This window comes from Gadus morhua, chromosome 12 (genome assembly GCF_902167405.1).
Source record: "Gadus morhua chromosome 12, gadMor3.0, whole genome shotgun sequence".
NCBI lineage: Eukaryota > Metazoa > Chordata > Actinopteri > Gadiformes > Gadidae > Gadus > Gadus morhua.
The window spans coordinates 28,779,601-28,805,301 of NC_044059.1; the positions used below are offsets into that span (position 1 = coordinate 28,779,601).

At 47.8% G+C, this 25,701-nt stretch overlaps 4 protein-coding genes across 4 annotated transcripts; 2 read left to right on the top strand and 2 right to left on the bottom strand.

Annotated features, from left to right (window-relative positions):
• The first annotated feature begins 700 nt into the window (after nucleotides 1-700).
• cfap144 (cilia and flagella associated protein 144) lies at nucleotides 701-2,671 on the top strand. The gene is made up of 4 exons (XM_030373092.1): nucleotides 701-906; nucleotides 1,017-1,076; nucleotides 1,332-1,435; nucleotides 2,470-2,671. The coding sequence occupies exons 1-4, from the start codon at nucleotides 780-782 to the stop codon at nucleotides 2,581-2,583; spliced, it is 405 nt and encodes a 134-aa protein (XP_030228952.1). The 5' UTR covers nucleotides 701-779; the 3' UTR covers nucleotides 2,584-2,671.
• Nucleotides 2,257-7,172, bottom strand: ebna1bp2 (EBNA1 binding protein 2). Its single transcript, XM_030373091.1, has 9 exons — nucleotides 6,899-7,172; nucleotides 6,681-6,764; nucleotides 6,369-6,538; nucleotides 5,983-6,106; nucleotides 5,566-5,655; nucleotides 3,925-4,000; nucleotides 3,537-3,627; nucleotides 2,877-3,048; nucleotides 2,257-2,796 (listed from the first exon to the last, which is right to left on the bottom strand). Exons 1-9 carry the CDS (start codon nucleotides 7,019-7,021, stop codon nucleotides 2,749-2,751), a joined length of 978 nt encoding a protein of 325 aa, XP_030228951.1. The 5' UTR covers nucleotides 7,022-7,172; the 3' UTR covers nucleotides 2,257-2,748.
• A 1,326-nt stretch (nucleotides 7,173-8,498) lies between these two features.
• On the top strand, nucleotides 8,499-12,977 carry tmem125a (transmembrane protein 125a). The gene is made up of 2 exons (XM_030372811.1): nucleotides 8,499-8,849; nucleotides 11,657-12,977. The coding sequence occupies exon 2, from the start codon at nucleotides 12,040-12,042 to the stop codon at nucleotides 12,709-12,711; it is 672 nt and encodes a 223-aa protein (XP_030228671.1). The 5' UTR covers nucleotides 8,499-8,849; nucleotides 11,657-12,039; the 3' UTR covers nucleotides 12,712-12,977.
• A 2,987-nt stretch (nucleotides 12,978-15,964) lies between these two features.
• On the bottom strand, nucleotides 15,965-25,139 carry ap1m3 (adaptor related protein complex 1 subunit mu 3; the record flags this gene model as incomplete). The annotated part of the gene is given in 10 exon segments (XM_030372810.1): nucleotides 15,965-16,568; nucleotides 16,945-17,020; nucleotides 17,340-17,465; nucleotides 17,930-18,088; nucleotides 18,286-18,357; nucleotides 19,200-19,342; nucleotides 21,094-21,220; nucleotides 21,771-21,918; nucleotides 24,829-24,959; nucleotides 25,072-25,139. Coding segments are annotated over 10 exon segments (1,073 nt in total), but the record flags the coding sequence as incomplete, so codon positions are not given.
• Between the last annotated feature and the right edge of the window lie 562 nt (nucleotides 25,140-25,701).

Below are 25,701 nucleotides of genomic sequence, written 5' to 3' on the forward strand. Positions count from 1 at the left end.
GGGGGAGAGAAGGCAATCCAAAGAAAAGAGAAACCTTTTAGGATCGCAGCCACCAGAGGCGTCTGGCTGTGCACTGTCCCCTGCTGAGGTGCAGGCCTGTAGGGCTGGCAGGGTTACAGCTGACACTTAACCAGGCTCCATCACCGACACACAGGATGGTGCAGGGAGCACAGACTAAAGACCGTAGAGGAGACCGAACAAAGAGCATTAAACAAAACCTCTTTATCATTCATCCCATAAAGAGATGCTTCTTATTCAGTCATCAATAAACCAGGGGAAAGGGAAGGAAAAGACAGACTGGCAAGAGGCTCATTTTGAGTTGAAAAGTTGTGCGGGTGAAAGGGCTCAGATAAAAACATTTTTAAAACTGTCTTCAACACACACGATTTTAGGCAATGTAACGGTGGGATCGGTATGAGGTCAGACAAGATAATTACGGCAAGAGAAAAGTTGCAAAAGGGCATATCCTAGGATACGAGTCGACACCCAAAATGTGATACATAACCTTTTTGGGGAATTTCTGCTATATTCATTGCATTGTACGTTTTGAAATTGTGCAAATAAACCTTTCTCAAAGTATGTGAGCTTTGGAATTCTTCTATAATTAATTGACCAATGTCAAATCCATGGCTGGTTCACATCAAAGGTGGTTCCACAGCGCCACCGTGTGGCTGGCCGCAGTATCACAAGGCAATGTTTTCGGTTGTCATGGTGAGCATGTAGCCTACTTCCCAGTGCGTTTATTCCCAGTGAGGTGCGGATTTTATTGAGGTGCTGAAATGTCCAAACCAGAGAAGACACCCCTGGATGTCGTCCACCAAAACGCAATTCATGTTGAAACCATCCAGAAAGAACAAAGAACCCAGAAACTCTACACGGAGTTCAACATCAATCCATACAAGAAGCGTGAGTGCATGGCCTTGTTTATTATGTATTTAAGTGAATGTCCTATTAAAACTACATGAAACTAAACCCAATAAGGCTTAATTCATGTAGTTACTGTTTCCTTCATGTAGTCCATGTTCTGACGGACAAGCCGACGGTCGGCGGTGAGGAGATGGAGGCGGTGGAGGATCGTGAGTACAGCTCGACCAAAACATGACGTTAACCCCACAATATAGGCTATTTCTAAATAGATTATGTGGTTATAAAATAAGCTATACAGATCGACTCCAATTCTGAAAGAAATCATGCGTAAACCCAGGTTGTTTTGAGTTGCGTCTCCTGGGATCTTCCGATCATGTCAAATAATGTGGATTGGTTTAAAGATCCAATTTCATGCTTTTTTTTTAGGGTTATTCATTTCATTGACAGAAGATTCCTTTACACAGATTCCTTCATACAAGCCCATCATCACGCCTGGCTCGAGCCGACCAGGAAGTACCCCCACCCCCAGACGGAGAGCCAGGAGATCGGCTGGTTCTCCAAACCACTGGTAAACATCAGCCATTCATCTCCAAACCACTGGTAAACAGCCATTAATCTCCAAACCAGTGGTAAACACAGCCATTTATCTCCAAACCACTGGTAAATATCAGCCATTCATCTCCAAACCACTGGTAAACAGCCATTAATCTCCAAATCACTGGTAAACACAGCATCAGCCATTCATCACCAAACCACTGGTAAACACAGCATCAGCCATTCATCTCCAAACCAGTGGTAAACACAGCATCAGCCATTCATCTCCAAACCAGTGGTAAACAGCCATTCATCTCCAAACCAGTGGTAAACAGCCATTCATCTCCAAACCAGTGGTAAACAGCCATTCATCTCCAAACCAGTCGTAAACAGCCATTCATCTCCAAACCAGTGGTAAACAGCCATTCATCTCCAAACCAGTGGTAAACAGCCATTCATCTCCAAACCAGTGGTAAACAGCCATTCATCTCCAAACCACTGGTAAACAGCCATTCATCTCCAAACCACTGGTAAACACATCAGGCATTCAACTCCTAACCAGTGGTAAACAGCCATTCATCGCCAAACCAGTGGTAAACAGCCATTCATCGCCAAACCAGTGGTAAACAGCCATTCATCTCTAAACCACAGCATCAGCCATTCATCTCCAAACCAGTGGTAAACAGCCATTCATCTCCAAACCACTGGTAAACAGCCATTCATCTCCAAACCAGTGGTAAACACAGGATCAGCCAATCATCTCCAAACCACTGCTTAACGCAAGCATTCATCTCCAAACCACTGGTAAACAGCCATTCATCTCCAAACCACTGGTAAACAGTCATTCAGCTTGGATTGCTTACACCTTGTTTATTTTAAGATGTAGTTTATTCATCTTCATAAAGTAAATATCAAACAACTTCAAGTACAGTAGAACTCCAAAGTGGTGCACCGAAGAGGGGAACTAGCAGTGCAATAGCGAGAAAAGTTATTCAAATTACAACTGATAATTCCCTTCTATTCTGCCATGTCAGAAGTGTTGATTTTCTCCTTCCTCCTCCTGCCCAGATCATCTCAGACCGCAGCGATCGGAGACTGAGCTTCCCTCGTCAGAACACAGAGATCACCAAGTACATGGACGCTGCCTGGCGCCTCAAGGAACAAACTCGCAACCTCAGCTGATCGGCCTGAACACAAGTTGAACATCCACAGCCTTGTACGTACTTGCATAGTACAAATTATAGCTGATTAAAAAGAAGTTATAATAAGATGGTGCCTATTTCATGTAACATCAATACAGGCAAAGACACATATATACATACAATGTTTTATCAAAAATGTTCTTGTTTATTTGTGGGACTTCATCTTCTTGCGCACAGATTTTCCTGGCCGCTTCTGAAAGCATAAGAGATAAGGTGTTTAGAGGAATGCCCGTACAACAGGTGACCTACTGGTGGTGCAGTGTTTGGACCTACATTCTGTGCTCCTTTGCCACCCTTCTTGCCGCCCTTGCCACCCTTCCCGTGCGCCGTCTTGGACCGGAACGTCGACACGTCGTTGTGGCTCTCCTTTGTGTTCCACTTCTTTCCGCTCTTTTTGCCGCCGAAGCCGAAGCGGTCGTCTTTGGATTTCCTCTTGGCGTTGGGGCTGGAGAGACGACAGAAGAGCGGTCATTAGGATTCTCCTTCGATGATGTAATAATAGCGGACAGGAAACCAAAGCTCAGGCCCATCAGAACACCATCCGTCTCGAAGGAGGGCTGTACGTCCGACCACAATGCTGTACACATCTGTCACTGATGTGATATCGTTATGGAAACCCAAAGGTCGTAGACTTCGGTTACACGTCTTTTCAAGATTAACCGATAAGTGATTTAAAACAAACCCTAGATTCAATCACAAGTCATATTGAATAAAACAAGGGTAACCAAGGCCATATAAACCAGTAGAACAGATGTTTTTAAATATTGTGGACGCCAGCCATTCTTAAAACAATGTAAAAAAACCACAACTTTCTGTTAAATAACGAGACATATCGAAGTAGCCAGAATGTCTGGTGTAGGACAAGGTATTTGGCGGTTGAACCTCAATGTTCACCCTGAAGAGGGCGGTAGTCATTTGAGCAGGCTCTCCTACCCTCTCTTAGCCGCGTCGCCCTTGGTCTTCTGGCCAGCTGCTGCAGGTCCCTTCTGGTCTCCATCCAAGAAGTCCAATTTGTCGGTCATACCTTGAAAAAAACAGAAGTCATAACTTCAATAACATTCGAATGAAATTGTTGGTTTTAAATAAGTTTCATATATATATATATATATATATATATATATATATATAGTACTAAAATCATTAGGAGCCATCCAACTGTTGCCCAACAAGTTTCTACAATATCCTCTGGGAATGACTACAAATACACTCTAAAGGAGTCCAAACTAAACACTAGTTTATGCATTTCTGTCAAGTTAAGAATAACTTGCATCTAAAGCAGTGCGTAGCGATCACAAGAGCCATGGCCTCTAGGACTCCTTACCCTTCTGGTACTTCTTCACTGCGTTCATCATGTCCTTCTTCTCCTTCTGCCTCTTCTGGATCACCTCCACTTGGACCTGAAACACGTTCAACGGTCAACCTTCACCATCATGAGCCAATAATACTGTGATCCTCTAATGATCCGCTCCCAGGGGAACTGTTAATGTGAGCGCCAGGGTGAAGGGCCGTTTACATTTATCTGGTAGGACCATTTGTGTCTTGAGGAACACAATACTGCATGCCAAGGTATTTAGTTTGAGACTGAAAAGATGGATACATTTTAGGGGTCGCCCGATTATCGTCCGGTTAACGGCGTCGATATTCTGCATTTTGACGCATATCGGCATCAGCCTTTTTTTTTTATCCGACGGCCGACTAGAGATCATTTTAAAACGGGGTTATTTTGGCTCTGATGCAGCCGCGCCTCTCTGTCTGCTGTCTCCAGCATTGTCCCACGCAGAGCACCATCTGATTGGTTACACGCAGATCCACGACGGGTAACAGCCAATCAGCAGTGAAAGCTGTGCATGCAGTGCTCACACGGAGAGGAGAAAAGGTTTTGTCTGGTTTGGTTTCGAGGTAAGTTAAGGCAGCAGACTCTCGTGACATTGTAATAAACATCCCAGTCCTCTACAACTACTAGTAACATTACTGTGAGCCGGTTAACGTTATCGAAACATAAGCGGCAGCTCTGCTCGCAGTCCGTTAATCACTCGAAACAAGGTGGCTGATAATATTGATATGGAAATAGTCTGTGATAGTAGAAGTCTGTGTGTGAGGGACAGAGTAAAAACCTAATAAACTCAATTCAGTCCAGCTTTAAGTGTAACGTTAGCCCAGTGGTCCACTTTCTCCTTCTCTGGCTCTAGACGCTCAGCAGACTGTAGCAAAACTCTACAACTCACGACTACCAACGTTACTGTGAGGCCCAATACGTTAGTAGCAGCTGTCTGTTCCTATGATAAACACTGATTATTACAGTGAAGATGCTGTAGACTGTTTAGTGTTTTTAAACGGTTTAATCACTTGAAACGAGGTTGCTGATAATATTGATAGGGAAATAGTCAGTGATAAAAGTAAGTAGTGTGTGTGTGAGAGTAAAATTCAGTTAGTTTTATTACAGGGAAGCACGATGAGGGGATGGCTCGAGAATAGTGTGTGTGTGTGTGTGTGCGTGTGTGTGTGTCATGAGAAACTGACAGCAAAGCCCCCCGTCTGTCTGAGAGAAAACTGTCTGGCAATAATGGCTGTTTAACTGGGGAACTATTTATTTATTTAAATTTTCCAGTTGTAAAAGATTAACATATCAGTTCAGGAAAATTTTAGGGAGCCATTTATTTGTTTAAATTGTGTCATGTTGCAAATCTGATAAGCTGTTGTGTTTATTAAACATATGCTTAAAGGCATTTAAATGAAGTTAAGTGTTGGAGTTCGTATTCAAAGTTTTGACGCCAATATTTTCCCTTTTTCTGTAAATTAATATCGGCTCCAAATATCGGTTATCGGCCCCCTTGACCACTAATAATCGGTATCGGCCCTGAAAAAACCATATCGGTCTATCTCTAATACATTTGGCTATAGATGTTATTGTACATTTTAAAACCAAGCTCAAACACACAAACCAGAACATATAAGCACCAACCTTTTTGCCAAACTTCCTCTGCTCACGAAGCTTCTTGGCCTTCTCTGACTTCTCCAGTATGGCTTGTTTTGAAATGAGTTTCTTTCTGATCTAAATAAAACCAAACACAAAATAATGTCACAAAAATTAGAAGAATGGCCAAGCATTCACACCAAGGCAGCGTTGACCTCAACATTCACCCCTCGGCAGGGAAATCGGAATCCCGATATGGACAAAATATGCAATGCAATGTTTCATATATATTGCATTACCGATTATTAAGATATCTTTAAACATTTTTTCAGTTTATTTCAACTGACAGTCATATTGGTCAAGAACACAGTAAATAATTAAAGGTGAGTAACCTGCCCACCATCGTCATGAAAAAATTAAATACTCCAAACAAAGTCAGTTTTTCCTCTGACAAACGGATCTCACCTTCGTCATCTGCTGGTCTGACTTGGCCATCTCTGCAAAGTAGTCCCCTGGTCTCTTGGTGAAGATGTTGAGCTTCTTCAGGCGGGGAAGTGCTTCTAGAACGCTGGCTTGGGCCTGGCGGTAACTACAACAAACCAACGTGGAATTAATAGTTAATTTACATGAAGAGCATACACAGCAAGAAGGTGACAGAGTAAACATGCAAGTTCGTCCAGACGTTTTTTTTTTTAGAGTATCTACATTTATGCACACACACGCATACACAGTTGTGATTTGTCGGTCTCTCCTAAGTGTTTTGGTAACGTAATTGTATCCAACACCAAGAATCGAACTAAGTATCGATCTTGCTTGAAAGGAGAGAGGCACAGCCATTTAAAGACACTTACAAGAACATCTCTCTCTGGAAATCATCGTCTGCGTTCACGGTTCCGTCCGCCGCGGGGAGCTTTCCTTCAGCCCGGGCCAGGATGTCTTCGGCCGGCAGGTTGGTGAGGTCCAACCTCTCCACCCAGGGCAGGCTCTTGGAGAGCTCCGCCAGACACTGCCTGATGCCCTCCTGCACGGTTGACAACGACATACGAGTTAATGTGGCTCAAATAAGACAATCCTACGTTATGGTAATTAACCATGTTATTATACAGTTTAATACCGCTATTATCAAATGTCACGAAACCACAACAATGTGGTCCTTGACTCACCACGTTGTTGACGCAGGTTTTGCTCTTCGTTGTGAGGACGTTCATCCCCGGCTTCAGAAGCCCCTTGGCAAAGGCATCTTGCAGCTGTATGGTGAATAAACCACAGCTTTATACGGATAAACCACAGATGTATAATGATAAACAACAGCCGTCTAATGAATAAACAGCTTTATAAGGATAATGCCCACGCCTTGCAGCACATTGAGTCTCCTCCGTACCTCAGAGTCTGATAGCTCACTGTCTTCCTCCTCGGAGTCGGTGCCGAGCTGTTCGTCCTCCTCCAGGTCTTCCATGTCCTCCTCCAGGTCCTCCATATCCTCTATGCTGGTTTCGAGAGTCATAGAGTCAGAGTATAACTTTAATATTCCACCTTACAGGTGCAAACTTGCCGGGCTACTGGGACGCTGATTCCTTAACAGTCAACGCGTGGGGATGTGAATGTAGCGTGGGCAGGAAGTGAGGCAGAGGCCTACTTTGAAGTCCCGCCGGCTAAAAACACGAGGACTCACTAAGGTTCCGGATTCAACAACCGCTAAGTTGGTTAATGTGGAGTAGGCCTAGGCCTACATCAAATTGTTACGTTAAAATGTTATAATAAACCGCTCGATGTATAAAATACGAACGTATTCATATTTTTTCAGTCTTGTATCAACTTGGAATAACCAATATGCTAAAAGTAGCCTACTGTGTATCTAATAAAAAACTCATTTTTTCACTCCTTTTCCGCAAGCGTTTGGTTTGGACTGTGAACCTCCTCAGCCAATCACTGTGTGTGTGTGTGTGTGTGTGTGTGTGTGTGTGTGTGTGTGTGTGTGTGTGTGTGTGTGTGTGTGTGTGTGTGTGTGTGTGTGTGTGTGTGTGTGTGTGTGTGTGTGTGTGTGTGTGTGTGTGTGCGTGCGTGCGTGTGTGCGTGTGTGTGCATATGTCCAACAGAAGATTTAAGACAATCACATTGCTTTTACCCCAATCCACAAAATGATATCCACGTAAATATTTCACAATCAATAATTACATTTTTTTCTTTTAAAATTATATACACAGTCACTTTTACACATTGTACCTCGCATGTCTCTTCTGAATGGTTCGATTTTGTTTTTGTTTCTGCTGATCAGAGGAAAATAACAGTTCTGTAAAACATGCCGAATAAAGTTTGTAGCCTACCCGAGGTGACCATTCACATTACGGGTAGCCTACCACAGTCCACAAAAAAATTAAATGATAACACTCACTTTCAGAACAGAACACAAACTAGTCTATACGCATTTATGGATCTGGTGTTTTGGCCAATATTAAGGGCAGCTGATGATGATATTGTTAAATTTGGCTGCGTACATAGCTTACACCTCTAGAGGGCGAGATGCAGTTTAAGTATTGCCTTCTCTGTTTCTTGTAGCAAGGTAGCAGGGTGTGGGTGTGGGAACCTGAATATAACACACAGGGAGCAATGACATACATTAATCTATGTCAGGGCCCTTTAAATATTCACTAAGCTTAGCCCACCATACCCCAAGGAACTGTCAAACTGTGATACGGGACACTATTGTCGCTGCAGCTACACCTGCACTCAAAGAGGAAAGTCCGGCCGAGAGAGAGAGAGAGAGAGAGAGAGAGAGAGAGAGAGAGAGGGAGAGAGAGAGAGAGAGAGGGAGAGAGGGAGGGGGAGAGGGAGAGGGAGAGGGAGAGAGAGAGAGAGAGAGAGAGAGAGAGAGAGAGAGAGAGAGAGAGAGAGAGAGAGAGAGAGAGAGAGAGAGAGAGAGAGAGAGAGAGAGAGAGAGAGAGAGAGAGAGAGAGAGAGAGAGAGAGAGAGAGAGAGAGAGAGAGAGAGAGAGAGAGAGAGAGAGAGAGAGAGAGAGAGAGAGAGAGAGAGAGAGAGAGAGAGAGCATTTGGCCACTTTACACCGGAGTATATGTAGAGGGCATCACGCCGTGTTTGTGGTAGAGACTACATCTGGTATCAGGATCGGGTAGGCCTATGAGGACTGAGACCGGCTATCGGGACTAAGACTGGGTATCAGGGCGAAGACCGGGTATCGGACAAAGACCGGGTATCAAGAAATAGATCGGGTATCATCAGCACTAAGATGGGTCTGGCAGCAGAGAGGAATAACAAGACTAAAAAGAGATCGCACGCATGACAGGAGCTGCGGTTCCATGAAAGGACGCGCACAGGTAAGGTCCGCCTGTGACATCGGATCCAGTGGATAAGAGGACCAACAGCAGAGTGGTTTATTACTATTGCAACTATTGCAAATGCATCATCAAACAGCACATGTCTTGCCCGGGATGAAAGGTGTCTACTACTGATATTTCTTCCTCTTGTAAAAGCGGACTTCAAATAGTCCTAAAGCTTACTATTTGCTTCAATGGCGTCGTTTAGTTTTTTAGGTTTAAATCATCAACCGTCTCGTGAAGATGACTTTAAGCAGTCTCCCTTGCCAAAAGCCTTGAAACATTACCCACAAAATGACTACTGTTACTTTCTCTGACACGATTCATTGTTCACATTCTCTGTATAATTTGTAACTTCAATGTTGTTATTATAAAGCTAAGAATAAAATAAATTTAATCCTATTAGATCACTCTCATTAACTCATTTGTAGTAATATGCGGTTGAGAGCCAATGTTTGACACATTCGATTATTCCAAAGAATATTCGATTATACATTTTAATTATAATAGGTAGGTATAATAAGTTATTTTTTGTGCATGAAACAGATTGTTTTCATTCTAAACCAAGGAAGTACAACTTGCTGATAATAAATCACACCTAAACCTTTGCACCCAAACGCGGTCCAAGATAAAGAGACTTTCTAGTGCTGACAAGTTATTATCTAGTTACTAATTAGGCTGTGTTCAATGAATATTCTGGTGCTATCATAGTTTGGTCTCGATAAAATGCTGTTGTTTTATTAATATTTAGTATACAATGACCAGCAACAAACTTGTGGTGAACTGTTGTGTTTAAGCGCCCCTAGTTCGCCACCAGGTGTGAGTGTGATCAGCTGGGACATGCCGGTTCAGAATCAGCCCGGAGCATTTTCATTGAAACTTTGCACGTTGTATAAACCATCTTTTGTTTTCTCATGAACATTTGCAGTACGCCATGCGTTCAAAGCCATGTGTCTTAATTGGACCTTAAGTGGGTCATGTTCCCACGAGACCGTTCGCACCACCACCACAGCCGCTATAGCTCCCAGTACTGCTAAAAGCCCCTTCCCACCCATTACATTAAACAGAACAACAAGACCAAGAATGGAATCCACTGACTTCCTCCACACAGCCCTCGTGATATTAGAGTTCGATTTTTTTTTTGTTCAGTTCCTCTTATTCCCCCCCCCCCCCCCCCCCCTTTTGATTTCTCTCTCTCAGGGCTTCAAGCTGTCAGAACAGGCACTAACCGGTCCATCCGCATAATTAACCTGCTTTCCTCAGCCTCCTCTCTCCAGGCCTGTATGTTCTATTCCTGCTACTGTGTCGGCCATATGGCCAACTCTGGAGCAGGCTTGATCCCTGCTCGTCGGGTTTGCCCGTACCCACAACTGCGCCTGGAGTAAGCGCCCCTTTTGATGACGAGGCAGCTACCTATTCATCCCCTTAGCCTTCTTTCTTCTCTCCAAGCTCTCGTTCGTCTTTCCTCCATTCTGCTGCCTTTCTCCCTCCCTCCGGCCCAATCACCCCGCTCACACTGTCCAGTTACCTGCTCTGTCCCCTCTCTCCCTCTCTGTAGCTCTGTCTCCTCTCCCTCTCTCTGTCTTCTCTCCCTCTCTCTGTAGCTCTGTATCCTCCCTCTCTCTGTAGCTCTGTCTCCTCTCCCTCTCTCTGTCTTCTCTCCCTCTCTCTGTAGCTCTGTCTCCTCTCCCTCTCTCTGTCTCCTCTCCATCCCTCTGTAGCTCTGTCTCCTCCCTCTCTGTAGCTCTGTCTCCTCTCTCCCTCTCTCTGTAGCTCTGTCTCCTCTCTCCCTCTCTCTGTAGCTCTGTCTCCTCTCCCCCTCCCCCCTCCCCCCACGGTGCTTGGCACCAGCGTCAGTCACACGGACAGACCGAGCTTGCAGTGAGCCATCTCCCCCCAGCGGAGACGACACAGGAAGCCTGACCCAGGGTGGGGTGGAGGAGACACAATCACCTCGTCACCATGGCAACACTTCCTTCAGTGTCCCTTCGATTCCCGCCCAGCTCAGAGGCTTTCATAGAAACATACAGTATGCAAAGCAGAACCAGTTAGTGCCCATGTATCACGCTCTCAAGGCAAACCGCACCTCATGGTCGTATAGATTAAAGACACTCTGACACAAAGGAGTCCTGTCTGTTCCCCAAAATAAAACAGATTCAGTAGTTTAGGTCAAATGTTTCTTCAAATGTTGTTGTCCTCCTGTTGTTCCGTGCACACATTGAAACACACACACACACACACACACACACACACACACACACACACACACACACACACACACACACACACACACACACACACACACACACACACACACACACACACACACACACACACACACACACACACACACACACACACACACACACACACACACACACACACACAGCACCATAGACACCAGGCCTCTACCCAGCTGGGATTAATTAGTGACTTAACAACACAGCACATGTGTCACACACCAGCAAACACATCTTTAGATACCTTTAACCAGCAAGCGGCGGCTAAAACACACAATTAAACGCTAGACACCGTTCAAAAGTGGTTTTCCTTTTCGGCAACATGTTTACAAAGTCCAATCCTTGTTCCGTTGTTAAACATGATGTGTACTCGATACGTGTTAGCCCAGGCTGTGTTTTTTGTCTGCAGGTTTGTGTACCCCCCACGCACATCGCTGACTTTGATGGTAACAAGTCTCTGACAGGGTTTGGAAAACAGCCCCCGGTGGCTTAACCCTCAAGGTGAAGGTCTGTGTTCATGGGAATCTGTTGTTTGTCCTGAATGCAGTTTTCTCCTCTGTTGTCTAGGGGGCCGCTGCCATTCTGGGACCCGGCAGCTTTCCCAGTGAGATGGCAGTGGGTCAGCTCAGACCGCTGGGAATTTCTTTGTCGAATTGCACAAATCGACAAAAAGTGACATGATACTATTTACTCAATAAAACACTTTTTTTTTTGCTCTATTGGATGGATATTAATCTATTTTATAAAATACAAGGCATCTTAAGTGCACATTGAAAGCAATACAGCTTTCCATCAAGTTCTGGTTCGGTCTCCTGACACCTTCGGGAATATTCTTGTGCCGACCGTCTGCTGGGGTCCAGCTGTGGCCAGGCGCTTCCCAGACGCCTCCTCATCCCCGGGACCCCCGGGTGGGTCGTGTCCCCCTCGGCGGGGCGCGGAGTGGCACTACCATGCCCGAGCTCGAGCACCTCCCCCCCACTGGGGGCGCCCCCGGAAGCCCAGACCCCGCCCGGATCCAGCGGGGCCTCCTGGAGGAGCAGGTGGAGCTGTGGTGGTTCCGGGAGCCGGGAAAGTCTGTGCTGTGCTACTGCGTGGCCGTGCTGCTGGTCCTGGGCTGCGGCCTGGGCGGCGTGGGCCTGCTCTCCACCACCACCAGCGCCTCCAGCGAGTGGCGGCTGGGCGCCGGCACCTCGCTCTGCCTGCTGGCGCTTGGCGTGCTGCTAAAGCAGCTGCTCAGCTCCGCCGTGCAGGACATGAACTGCGTGCGCAGCCGGCGCCGGATCGACGTGCTGAAGAGCGGCGGCCTGTCGGACCTCGTGGTGGTGCTCGTGGCCGGCTCGGCCATGCTGCTGTGCGGCGCGGCGCTGCTGCACCTCGCCCTGGTCGACCACATGCCCAAGCCGGGCCAGGCCCTCCACGACATGTACGTCTCCGGCGTGGTGCTGCTGGCGGCCGGCGGGGCGGCCGTGGTCGGCGCGGGGCTGTACTCGGCGGCCGTGGTCCTCCTGGAGAGGACCAGGATGGGCCGGAGGCTGGTGGACCGGCTCACCAGCATCTTCACCGTCTCGGGACAAATGGAGAGGCGCCGGGAGACCACCTCCAGCCTCGCTAACCTCATATGAGCCACGCTCCGCCTTCAGGCTCTGGAGGGCCGACGGGGACGTCACCCCAGCAGCCACCGTGGTTCATTACTGCTCAGCTGCGAGGTCTCTGGAGGGGTGATGAATGGAGTGGGAGGCAGCCGGGAACCTGGGACGGTAATCTGCTCCTCCCAGCTCCTGTCTCGGTTATGAGACCTGATCCAGACAGACCTGAGAGCGGGAGGGGGGTTCTGGGACCAGCGGGGTTCACAAACACCACCTGACCTGATGGGAGGGTAGAGGCACTAACGATTCTTCAGCCGTCCTCCTTAGAGGATATAACAGGGAGATTAGGCTGACCTGGTTTATTAAGGTTGCTTGGAGATATTTCTCACCACCTGTGTTGCACAAAAATGAAAACTCTTGGTATCATTTCATGCAAGTCACCAGGGCTCCATGTGCAGAGATTCTCTCCCTCTGTCCCATTGGTCGAGGCTCTCTGCGTTGATTACCTCAACCGACGAAGCCGCTGAGTCCACAAACCAAGTTGGTTAGCCCAAGTGGCCTTGAGCAGAAGCATCGACACCTAGCTGCTCTTTATGTACTGTGTGTGAGTGGCTCTGGGTTGGAGCGCGAGTCCGAACAACACGGGTGGAGAGAACGAGTCTCCCAGCCCACCTGAAGAACAAGTTTAGACGTGAGGTGATGCATCAACTGAGTGGAGGTTACTATGCAACGTTTATCTTAAGGAACAGCTTTAATGTTATATTTAATCAATTTGCAATTATTCTTTTTATGTATTTTTCTGTAAGTGCCGTTTTATTTTCAACCCAGAATGTTTGGATTCGTAATTACCTGGGGCCTTATGAGACTCTTACAAATCAAAGAATAGTAGAGTTGACGTTATGTGAGGACAAATATCTCAGTGACCAATGAAAGATAGAATGAATACAGAGGTTGGATGTTCTTTACAGCCATAAAGACACTTCTGAATGTCAGCAGAATAAAAGCACACGGATTGAATTGAAGTGCAAAAACAAAAGCACATGAAGTAGGAATGTACCTTATTTAAGAATTTAGCAATTCATTTTAAGTGGGATTGGACAATTATAGAATAACCTAAATTTGATGTTAATTTATGAAAGAGGTGATTCGTTTTTATTGCATTATGTTCATTTAATTTAAAGATGTATACACATGTAACTTTAATTTGTTTAAACTTCCATAACAGAAGGTTGTGTGAGAGATCATTTGCTTTATTTTGCGATACTAACTTTAGTATGTATCATGTGAATAATGCAGAAATGAGGAACCTGCTTTATGAACTCTTTGATCATGATCAGACTGTTAAACTCTGAATTATTGATTGCATTGCTGGTTGTGAATGCGTTGGAACAGGGTTGTATTAACACTGTGCCCACCAACATTAAAGTTCCCCAGGATGAAATCTTCTTACATTTCTTAATGTTCTTCAACTTACAACTTGAATACAAATGCACACTTTAAACTATTCAATGCATCAACAGTCACAGTCAAACACTTCAGTATCAGCATAATCTGTCAAAATACACAACAAACCGATCTGACAACAGCTTCCACTGCTGCAGAAATGAAAGGCCCAGGTTCGACTCAAGCTGTGATTGGTTTGCGCGCGTGTGTGTGTGTGTGTGTGTGTGTGTGTGTGTGTGTGTGTGTGTGTGTGTGTGTGTGTGTGTGTGTGTGTGTGTGTGTGTGTGTGTGTGTGTGTGTGTGTGTGTGTGTGTGTGTGTCGTTCGCTCCTCTTCCATCTGCATGTGTGTCTGCTGCCGCCAGACAAAGGGGTCACAGAGTCAGCCTCTGTTGGCATGGCGATGGACGGCCGAGGGCAGGACAATACACAAGGCGGAGCCTGTAGGGGCTGGCGTTGGTTTGCACCACTCACTCACACACCCACACACGCACACACAGGCACCAACTCACACACACATGCATGCGCAGACAAACACACACAGGCACTCACACACACACACACGATGACTCAGTGATTTAGTATCCCTAACTAAAACCCCCCCCACTCACACACACACACACACAGGCGTTGTACAGGGGGGCTCCTGACACACAGGTGGTGTTTGTTCAGGACAGTGAAGAACAGAGGAGGGCGATAAGAGCACGACACCACCAGACAATACGAGGCCTGTCAGGGCGTCAGCATCCGAGCCACATGGACCCTCTGACACCCGCTACCTCTCCAAAGTCACCAAACAAGCTCCTCCTTATGAAGAGATTGAACCTCCTGGGTTTCATTGGATATCAGTTATTCAAAGCTACACCTCATGAGAATGCCTGAAGAACGTTGCGGTAAGAAGGGGAGCTCCTTCCTACAGGGTCACAGCAGGCCCAAAGCGTACACCGATGATACTCGTACAACCACAAGCGTTTTAGGATAGCTTCCAATGTTACCTGAAGTGTTCAAAGATTAAGATAAAAGATAAAGGAAACCCTATTTCCGGACAAAACAACGAGTAGTTCACACTGCAGGGTGAGTGTAGGTGTGTGAGAAGACTAGTCGGAGGCTTGTTCCATTTCATCGCAGCTCTGAAAAAACAGAATTACTAATATATCCCATTCCTACAATTCATGAAGAGTGAGTGATCAATATATCACACACACTCACACACCAACTTTTCAATTATTATGATTATTAAATGCCAAAGGCTGCCAATGACAAGTCATGGGCATAATGGAATATTGTGACATGAGCCATTTGGGCCAATATACAACTTGATCAGTCTATTCCGGATCCACCAGTTTGACCACTGAGTTCAGCCCATTATTTTGATAGTTTTTCTCTTTTTCAAGTAGAGGACAACGAGCAAACCTAGACAGCAGTAATAATGAGATATGACCGAGATTGGCTGTCTGGTGGTCATTCCTTCAGTGTCTTCCCCCTGGGCTCCAGGGACGACGAGCACCTGAGTGAGTGGCCCCCTGGTGCCCGGGTAAAGCACCAGTACCAGTGAATGGCCCCCTGGTGCCCGGGTAAAGCACCAGTACCAGTGAATGGCCCCCTGGTGCCCGGGTAAAGCACCAGTACCAGTGAATGGCACCCTGGTGCCCGGGTAAAGCACCAGTACCAGTGAGTGGCCGCCTGGTGCCCGGGTAAAGCACCAGTACCAGTGAATGGCCCTGTGGGGCCCTACACCATATTGTGTTACACAGCGCCAGCGGCTGTGACCATAATGTGCATTATTGATCAGTGATCGCGGCTGGTGTCCGTTCCAGTGCAGCGGGGGTAAGGCAGAGTCACACAGGGTTGAGAACAGTCCCAAGGCCACTGGAGGCCTTACATTTAATTTCAAGTAGTAAAAAAACATTTTGGTAAATAACTTGGTCGCTGCTGGTTCCAATTGATTCAGGCCAACGTCGGGTTCTAATAATGTTACAAGAGGAACAGACTCATTTCCTGGTCCTTAAGATGGTTAAAGCCACGATTCAATTTTGAGGACATGTTGACGAGAAGTGTATGCCCTGTGGTTATAAAAGATCTAAAAGGCGAACAAACAATGTTATTGTTTTACAGCTTGGAAGTTGTAGTAGAGAATATTGCTGGTGTACCAACACACTATATAACGTGCACTTTGCATGGTGTCATGGCACTGTGGAATAATTTCTTTACTATTGATTTCCTTTCTAAAAACAAAAAAAACCTCCACAGGTTCTGGAGGCCTGTGGAGCCTCATTAGCTCCAGCAGGGTGTAGAGAACCAGTCCCCAGGCCGGGGTAACCTTCTCCTCTGGGCTGGTCCCTCGGCTGTGAGGAGGGGAGATGGGAGGCAGACAGCAGGAGATGGAGCAGAAGGAGAGGAAGGATTCATCTGTTGGTCTCAAGGGGCCTTTAGGTGGTCCGCAGCTGGTAATCTGCCAAGAAATGAACGTAAACGCAGAGGATTAACCCACACGCGCCCACGCGCCCACACACACACACACATGCGCGCCCACACGCGCACACACACACACACACACACACACACACACACACACACACACACACACACACACACACACACACACACACACACACACACACACACACACACACACCACCCAACATAAACCTTACGGCATTCAACCTTTAGTAAATAAAAGGTTAAGTGTTACTTAGTTGTTGACATGTCTTTGAGGTGCGTTAAACATGTACTGTAGTGAGGAGCTCTCGTTGTCGGGGAGCTGTACAGCGACGCCTCTGAGCTGTGGTTAAGGTCACCGTGTTAAAGGTCACCGTGTGCTGCCTCACCTCCGCTCTGCGTGATGTAGCGCACCCATGGTAACGCCTGATAGCCGCTCTTCTCGATGATCTTCAAATAGCGAACCTGTGACGCATTTCAGTACATTCGTCAGACGAAAGAGAAACTACAATATATCTCGGTCGGTACAGTGAGGACGTTCATAGAACCGAGTGCCAAGCACTAACAATCACTAGGTTAACCCATTCCCTGTACACAACTATGACAGCTAGGATAAGTAATACAGGACTAAGTAATATAACTAAGTAGGACAGATAATACGTGTGTACATCAAGTGCCAGGACATACAACATACATTAGTGTGTAGGAGTGCATAACATTCATAAGCAAAGCCCCCTTTACGGAGGGCTCTATCGCGGGCTTGATGGACCGACAGTGAGCTCACCTGGATCCCTGACACGGTGAAGTAGGGGATCTCAAAGTTGACTGTGATTGGTCGCTTGCCCTCCAGCTCTTCGCTCTCCACGCTGGGCAGCCCGAAGCTCGCCCTCATCGTGTACTCCTTACCGCCCTGCACACGCGCACGCACACGCACACGCACACGCGCGCACACACACACACACACACACACACACACACACACACACACACACACACACACACACACACACACACACACACACACACACACACACACACACACACTTGGGAGTCAGTAACATATTCTACAACACAACTTTGAGGACAACAACAAAGGGAAGACATCATTCTTGGTTGGAACTTGGTCGTTTGTTTTCTGATATCATTAATTTCAGTAAGGATTGACTCTCAACAGACGTCGAGATGAACTATTAAACTATTAAACGAGTCTGTCGGATCCTTTTTGCATTTCGAAGCATAACATTTTGCTGAGATCATTCTGGTTTAACGATCACAGAACGCCAATGGCCCCCTTGCTGTCTCAGAGTGTCCCGGTAGACGACAGAGTCCTTGGCTCTTTAACGGGAGCCACGATGTGAGCCCAGTGAGACGCACCGGGAAGGACTTGATGGTCCACTGCACCACGTTCTGCTCCGGGACCCACTTGGCGCTGCCCATGCTGGTTTTGAAGCGGGGCGAGTCGGCGTCGCTGGGCACTGGGACCAGTATGGACACGTTGTTGGCTGTGGAGCGGCTCTTGAACTGACTCCGGGCCTGGAGAGCCAAGGAGGGATGTTGTGACATATATTATGATACATATATTATGAAGCATGAAGGTCTGATGTAACCAAGTAGGATCTGATATAGATATGACAGGCCTGAAATAACTATAATGTGATCTGATAAAACTATACTATAACAATGATATGGTTTAGTTTAACGATGAAATGGTTTAGGATGGCCTTGATTACCTTGACTTTGATCTCCACTCGGCTGTGGGAGAATTTTTCAATCACGCTCTCGATCCAAATGAGGGGCTTCACCTGCAGGAGGAGAGAGAGAGAGAGAGGGGCAGGTTCAATCACAACACTGAACTACACTACACTACACAACACTAAACAATACTAAACTACACTACACTACACAACACTCAACAATACTAAACTACATTACACAACACTAAACAATACTAAACTAAACTACACAACACTAAACAATACTAAACTAAACAACACTAAACAATACTAAACTAAACAACACTAAACAATACTAAACTAAACTACACTAAACAATACTAAACTACACAACACTAAACAATACTAAACTAAACTACACAACACTAAACAATACTCAACTATACTACACACTACTAAAGGGGGTTTGGTCTTATGTGGATCTGAAGGGGGTGTGGTCTGAAGGGGGTGTGGTCTGATGTGGATCTGAAGGGGGTGTGGTCTGTTGTGGATCTGAATGGGGAGTGGTCTGAAGGGGGTGTGGTCTGATGTGGATCTTAAGGGGGTGTGGTCTGATGTGGATCTTAAGGGGGTGTGGTCTGAAGGGGGTGTGGTCTGATAGGGATGTGGTCTGCTGTGGGACTGAAGGGGGTGTGGTCTGAAGGGGGTGTGGTCTGAAGGGGGTGTGGTCTGAAGGGGTGTGGTCTGCTGTGGGTCTGAAGGGGGTGTGGTCTGAAGGGGGTGTGGTCTGAAGGGGGTGTGGTCTGAAGGGGGTGTGGTCTGAAGGGGGTGTGGTCTGCTGTGGGTCTGAAGGGGGTGTGGTCTGATGGGGGAGTGGTCTGATGTGGTCTGAAGGGGGTGGGGTCTGAAGGGGGTGTGGTCTGATGTGGTCTGAAGGGGTGGGGTCTGCTCTGAAGGGGGCGGGGTCTCACGGTGGTGTTCAGCCGGTAGGACATGAGCTCGCTCTCGCCGTCCGGGGGGATGAAGGAGATGGTGCGGTCGTTCTCGAAGCGCGACAGACGCACACACTGGTGGAACTTCACGTCCTCCAGCTCCACCGCCTTGCTCTTCTCCCCTGCACGCACACACACACACACACACACACACACACACACACACACACACACACACACACACACACACACACACACACACACACACACACACACACACACACACACACAACACACACACACAGAGAAAGAGAAAGGGAATTGATTCTGAGAAATATGGGAACATTGATTGAATATGTGCCTACGTTGTCTCGTCCTATTGTATCTTTTGTATGTTTGTGCTTCCATTTGTTCATCCTTTGAAACGAAGGGACACAACCTCAATTAGACTTCCCTGTATCAATCAATTATGTCAAAATGCTCTGTTGCTGAAAGGATTCCCCACCGCATGACCCTCATGGTTTGTGTGCTATCTCCATGTCCGGCGAACTGCTGTTAACGTGGACCATTATAGCTTTTCACAACCAGACATTCTATCCATGTGTTTACAGACAATCGCCACAAGAGGGTGCTGTAGAGTTTATGATGGACACAACTGAGACCGGTTTAACAGATAAAATCAGATCAGCATTAGATTATTGGGTGCTTGTGGAGACAACATAATATCAGAATTAAGATACTTAGACTAAGATAATTATACTGCTACTAATAAACAAAGAAAACAATATTTACATTGATAAACAACAAATCTTTCGTATCGTCTGCAGGGTGTGTGAACCTCTGTGTGTGCTTGTGTGCGTGTGTGTCTGTGTGCGTTTGTGTTCCTGGGTGTGTATGCGATGGGTTAGTGAGATCCATGGGATCCTTCATGTGTTCATCTGCAGCCTGGGGGGGGGATTAAACAGGAAGGTGAGAGAGGGGTCATGCTGGCTGGGCTGCTCCCTGGAAGGGGAGGGGGAGGGAGGGGAAGGGGGGAGAGGGGGGAGGAGGGGGAGGAGGGGAAGGGGGGGAGAGGAGGAGAGGAGTGAGTGGTAGGGGGGGGAGGAGGGGAGGAGGGGGAGTGAGGGGTAGGGGGGGAGGAGGAGGGAGAGTGAGCGGTGGGGGGGGAGGAGAGGAGGAGGAGTGAGGGGTAGGGGGGAGAGGAGGAGGAGTGAGGGGTAGGGGGGAGAGGAGGAGGAGTGAGGGGTAGGGGGGGGAGGAGGAGGAGTGAGGGGTAGGAGGGGAGAGGGGGGGAAGGGGGTGAGGGGTAGGGGGGGGAGGAGGGGGAGTGAGGGGTAGGGGGGGAGGAGGGGGAGTGAGGGCTAGGGGGGGAGAGGAGGAGGAGTGAAGGGTAGGGGGGAGAGGGGGGAGGAGGAGGAGTGAGGGGTAGGGGGGGAGAGGAGGAGGAGGCTACTCAGGGAGGGGGGGGGGAAGAGGTTCTCAGAGAGGAAGGTACGAAGGCCAAGAGGAGAGGGTCTCGGAGTGGCCCACCAACACATGGTATACAGTGCTTACCATGTGTTGGTGGGCCACTCAGGGCCGGTGACACAGTGTGTACCATGTGTTGGTGTGTTGGTGGGCCACTCGGGGCCGGTGACACAGTGTATAACACGTGTTGGTGTGTTGGTGGGCCACTCAGGGCCGGTGACACAGTGTATAACATGTGTTGGTGTGTTGGTGGGCCACTCAGGGCCGGTGACACAGTGTATAACACGTGTTGGTGTGTTGGTGGGCCACTCAGGGCCGGTGACACAGTGTATAACACGTGTTGGTGTGTTGGTGGGCCACTCAGGGCCGGTGACACAGTGTATAACACGTGTTGGTGTGTTGGTGGGCCACTCAGGGCCGGTGACACAGTGTGTACCATGTGTTGGTGTGTTGGTGGGCCACTCACTGCCGGTGATCTCGAAGAGCACCTTGTCGTTGAGGCCGAGCCGGAGCTCCGGCATCCCGGAGAGAACCGTCCTCAGCTTCACGGAGCCGAGGATCTCACTGCTGAGCACGCTGCCCGACGCACTCACCTGGGGGGGGAGACACAGGGGGGGTCAGACACTCACCTGGGGGGGGGGGGAGACACAGGGGGTCAGACACTCACCTGGGGGGGGGGGGGAGACACAGGGGGGGTCAGACACTCACCTGGGGGGGGGGGGGGAGACACAGGGGGTCAGACACTCACCTGGGGGGGGGGGGGGGGGAGACACAGGGGGTCAGACACTCACCTGGGGGGGGGGGGAGACACAGAGCTAAAGTGCTTAAAAACACTATTTGAGACAACTATTATCAATGCGTCCTACAGTACAGAAAACACATCGATTCAATCCAAACAGCCTCCATGGCCAGAGAAGTGAATGTGTGAATGCACAGCGGCCAGAAGGGTCAACTCTCAGAAGGTTACACCCGCAGAGAAGTCAAGACAATCCCACTGACGGGAAAACTCAATTAATAATGAATCCGATGTGAAACGGCCCCTTATCTTGTGGTGAGGGAGGGGCGACAGCGCTGTCCCATGGAGCTGGGGTTAGACACATATCGATAGCCACTATGACCTCATCCATCGACAGCCCTCCTCACCAGTAGGTTGACGGACTCGATGACGTCCATGAACACCTCGTTCTTCCGGTACTTGATGCCCTCGGAGCGCCAGGACACGGCGTTGGTCACTGTGGCCGGGGGCCGGGGGGCACCCACCTCCAGCTTGTGGCCCTGCTGAGTGATGTACCTGAAAGGAAAGGGGGGGGGGTTACAAATCAGACGAGGAAACTCGACTAAAAGACGACTAATGCTGATATAACTCATAAGGATGCATTCAAATGTGTCAAACTTAAAAAGAACACACACCACCTAATAAATGTTTCTCACTCAAGCGGTAATTCCGCAATACATGTTCCTGTTTTATAAACCCAGCGTGACAATGTGATATCATACCCCAATGTAACGCCGACTGCAAAGGAGCAACCGTTTCGACTTCCCTAAGCTCTCCCCGATCCATCCCTCCCGTTAAACCCCGTTGCCATGGTAACCACGCTGCCAGGCCCTTCATCTGGGGAACCCCTCCGGCTCTCGCTGATCTTCCCCGAGCTCCGTCTCCTCCCGGTTCAAAGGGGCCCTGAGGCACCACTACAGGGGGGGGGGGGGGGGCCCCTAGGAGGCATCCCTCACAGACACTCACTGCTCCCGATCCCTCACCCCGTCACAAGAGAGCGAGCCCAGCCACCCCCCCGCCACCCTGAGATCACTCACTCCCCCCGCTCGTCGCTACGATAGCATTCTACTCAAAGATGATTAAAAGTTCAGGACACGTGGGCGACGTTGGAACGAGAGACTGGGGCATGAGTTAGGAGCCGACTGCAGAAAGTCGCAGACAACTTAGGAAAGGAAAGGATTGAACACCAGTTTCTTTCTTCACAAAGCTATTGTTTTAGTAACATAGTAACATTGAAAAGATAGATGTCATCGATGACTTTGTTTAGGATCATAAAAGACAAACAAGAACGTCACTTTTCTTTAATTGAATCCCAACTGCCACTTCAAGACGGACATAGTGATGGTGAACGTCATCTGCCAAACTAAATTGCACACACACACACACACACACACACACACACACACACACACACACACACACACACACACACACACACACACACACACACACACACACACACACACACACACACACACACACACACACACACACACACACAGTGTAAGGCTGTGTTCTACAGATCGTCAAGGTAACCAAGGGAGTCTTGCGAGATGGAGACTTGGGCCGAAACGGTAAACAACATGTGACCCAGCGTGTTTATAGAAGCACCTCCTTCCCCCCACTCTGGTGTCATCATCACAGAATTAGACCAGAGAACCAGTGCTTGATAGTCAAACAAACCTTGAATGTGAAAATAGGGGTACTGTTTAAACATGTTAATAATGCCATGTTAACGAGATATTATTATTATTATTATGCAGATACTTTTAGAGCTTGACAAAAAAGTTTCTTCGGATAAATCCAGATTTCGCCCAGCATTATTTGGAAATGAAATAGAAGCAGTAACGTTGATTGTAGACGGCTAACATTACTAAAACATTACTTAAAACAAAAGCTGTATGACAACATATGCTTTATTCACCCCCTGAATGCGTCACTATGGTGTTGTTCTGCTCTTTAGTTCTTGTGGAAGTTGTGAATTTAACTCTTGAAACTACACTTCTATTTCTGGCTCCCTCCTTCCTCGTCTCTCTGATGTTTCCTTCTGAATAACAGATTCCACATTACCACCTTGTCCCCAGATCATGCTTCCTAGCTAGAAAACCTCAACAAAACAGGCTCAGCAACCTCTCTCGGTAACCTTCAGAAAGCCCTCTGCAAAGTAGTTTCACTCAGCCTAGGCCTCCGTGTTAACACCGAGAAACACACCTCCTGTCGTTCATTGATCTGTGCTATCAAAATCCGCTCTCCGAAGACCTGTACCCGCAGCAGAAAAGGTTCCTCTGCACATTTGATTCACATCGATGGTTAAATCCCTTCGACTGATAGCGATGAAAAGTGAAACACTGTTGATCTGAATCGGCCGCTCCACGCGTTCAGAACACATGATGTGTGCCTGAGAATCAACCAAGAACAAACTTCAAACTTTAGATTTGGAAGGGGATTTAGGCGGCTGAGCCATCTCGGCCGTACCAATATCCTCAAACTTCAGAGTTCACACAGAACAATTGCTTTCGTAACGTTCAGAAAGTGCTTTGAGCAGGGTTATGTTCCACAGCGACGACCACGAACATGCCGACATGAGCCTGAAGTGGTGGGTGGGCGATGATTGATTGATTGAGGGTACTTTCCTCCCTACTATGCGTCCTAGATCCTCCCCCAGCCCTCCTGAGTGGGGCAGTCTCCTTCACGGCACGGAGAACGGAGAGCAGACACTGACAGGAGCTTGATGTTACGGCTGTGGGATTGTTCTGTTTGCTCCGATTCTCCTCAGAAATGCTGATTAGAGGCGGCGGCTGTGTGTGTGTGTGTGTGTGTGTGTGTGTGTGTGTGTGTGTGTGTGTGTGTGTGTGTGTGTGTGTGTGTGTGTGTGTGTGTGTGTGTGTGTGTGTGTGTGTGTGTGTGTGTGTGTGTGTGTGTGTGTGTGTCTTATCTGTCTGTGTCTCAAAGGTCCCCTGCTGAATATGACTTTGTACACACGCATCAACAGGAACCCAGTGTTTACAAGTCGCATGCACACACCAAGCACCGTGAGCAACACACACACACCCACGTGCACACACCCACGTGCACACACACATTGTCTTATCCAGAACTTCATATCAAAAACAAACACAATTCCACAAGATCTACTTCAGTCAGCCAAACGACCATTTGGGATCATAATACAAACTTATGAACAGGCAAGAAGGTCATTCCAGTAAAGGGCTAACACGATTCAGAAGCCGGCGTGATTAACCACTACACATAAAGCACGCATTGCCATGGGAGCTCGAATGGGAATGCAGGTACATCCTAAAAAACAGCCACAGGGAACCAACAGACAGAAGATCCAACAAGCTAACCAGGAGTTGACCATGTCTAATGGCCCAAACTATAATAATAATAATAATGAGAGTCGTGGCTAAGACTGAGCGTTCTTACTCTTGCAGGATCTTGCTGTCGGTCGTCTGTGGGAAGCCAAAGTCCATGACCTCGTCCATCAGTTCGTACACCGTCACAAAGTTGTCCCGAATACTCTCCTCCTCGAGCTCCTTGAAGTACTCCTTGAACACCTGCCCGCCATCCCAGTGGTTTGGGGAAGGAAGGAATAATCATCCTGGTTTTTTATGACGCGTTTCAGGAATCAGAATCAGGTAAAAGCGTATATCAAAGCGTCAAACTCACCTGTGTGATTTTATAGAGGAAGGAGTATACCAGGGCGGCGTTGGCGTTCTTCCTGGTCGTAGCCACCACTGGACGCGTTAAAGAAAACCAGATCCCAGATCCTCGCAGACTACATCGGCTTTCAAACCACGCTGCCCTTAATGACAGCTAGACAGCAGCAGACCGTGGAAACACCTGTGGGCACTCGGCAGTGATCTTAGCTCAAATCACATTGCAAACTTGTCTTCCTCGGCCCAGGGCCATACTGTACAGTCGGTGGAGGGGAGGACATGACAATATTCAATGATGTGGATCATTGCCATAGGAACATAAAAAAATAAAGGCTCAGGAGGTAGAGCGGGTTGACTGGTAACCGAAAATTGCTTGGTGAAGGTCGAGGTGTTCCTGGGGAAGACACTTCACCCTGACTGCTCCCAATGAGCTGGCGTGTGTGAATGAGTGAATGAATGCTTGCAAATCGCTTTGGGTAAAGGCGACAGCAAAATTCCCTAAATGTAAATGTTAATGTAATAAACAGCGTTCGAGGAACTACCCTAATACCGCACGACCAGTCATCCAATTGAATAAATGTTCCCTTTCGAGAGAAAATCGTTCAGGCCTTGCTAGACACACCCTGAGTGGAATGGGAAG

What these genes read in the sequence shown, in the direction of transcription:
- cfap144 (XM_030373092.1), top strand. Translation starts at nt 780, where the DNA reads ATGTCCAAACCAGAGAAGACACCCCTGGATGTCGTCCACCAAAACGCA. An exon ending in GATGGAGGCGGTGGAGGATC is followed by an intron (nt 1,077 to 1,331) that starts GTGAGTACAGCT and finishes TCCTTTACACAG; the next exon opens with ATTCCTTCATACAAGCCCAT. An exon ending in GCTGGTTCTCCAAACCACTG is followed by an intron (nt 1,436 to 2,469) that starts GTAAACATCAGC and finishes CCTCCTGCCCAG; the next exon opens with ATCATCTCAGACCGCAGCGA.
- ebna1bp2 (XM_030373091.1), bottom strand. Translation starts at nt 7,021, where the DNA reads ATGACTCTCGAAACCAGCATAGAGGATATGGAGGACCTGGAGGAGGAC. An exon ending in AAACCTGCGTCAACAACGTG is followed by an intron (nt 6,539 to 6,680) that starts GTGAGTCAAGGA and finishes TCAACCGTGCAG; the next exon opens with GAGGGCATCAGGCAGTGTCT. An exon ending in AGTGAAGAAGTACCAGAAGG is followed by an intron (nt 3,628 to 3,924) that starts GTAAGGAGTCCT and finishes GTTTTTTTCAAG; the next exon opens with GTATGACCGACAAATTGGAC.
- tmem125a (XM_030372811.1), top strand. Translation starts at nt 12,040, where the DNA reads ATGCCCGAGCTCGAGCACCTCCCCCCCACTGGGGGCGCCCCCGGAAGC.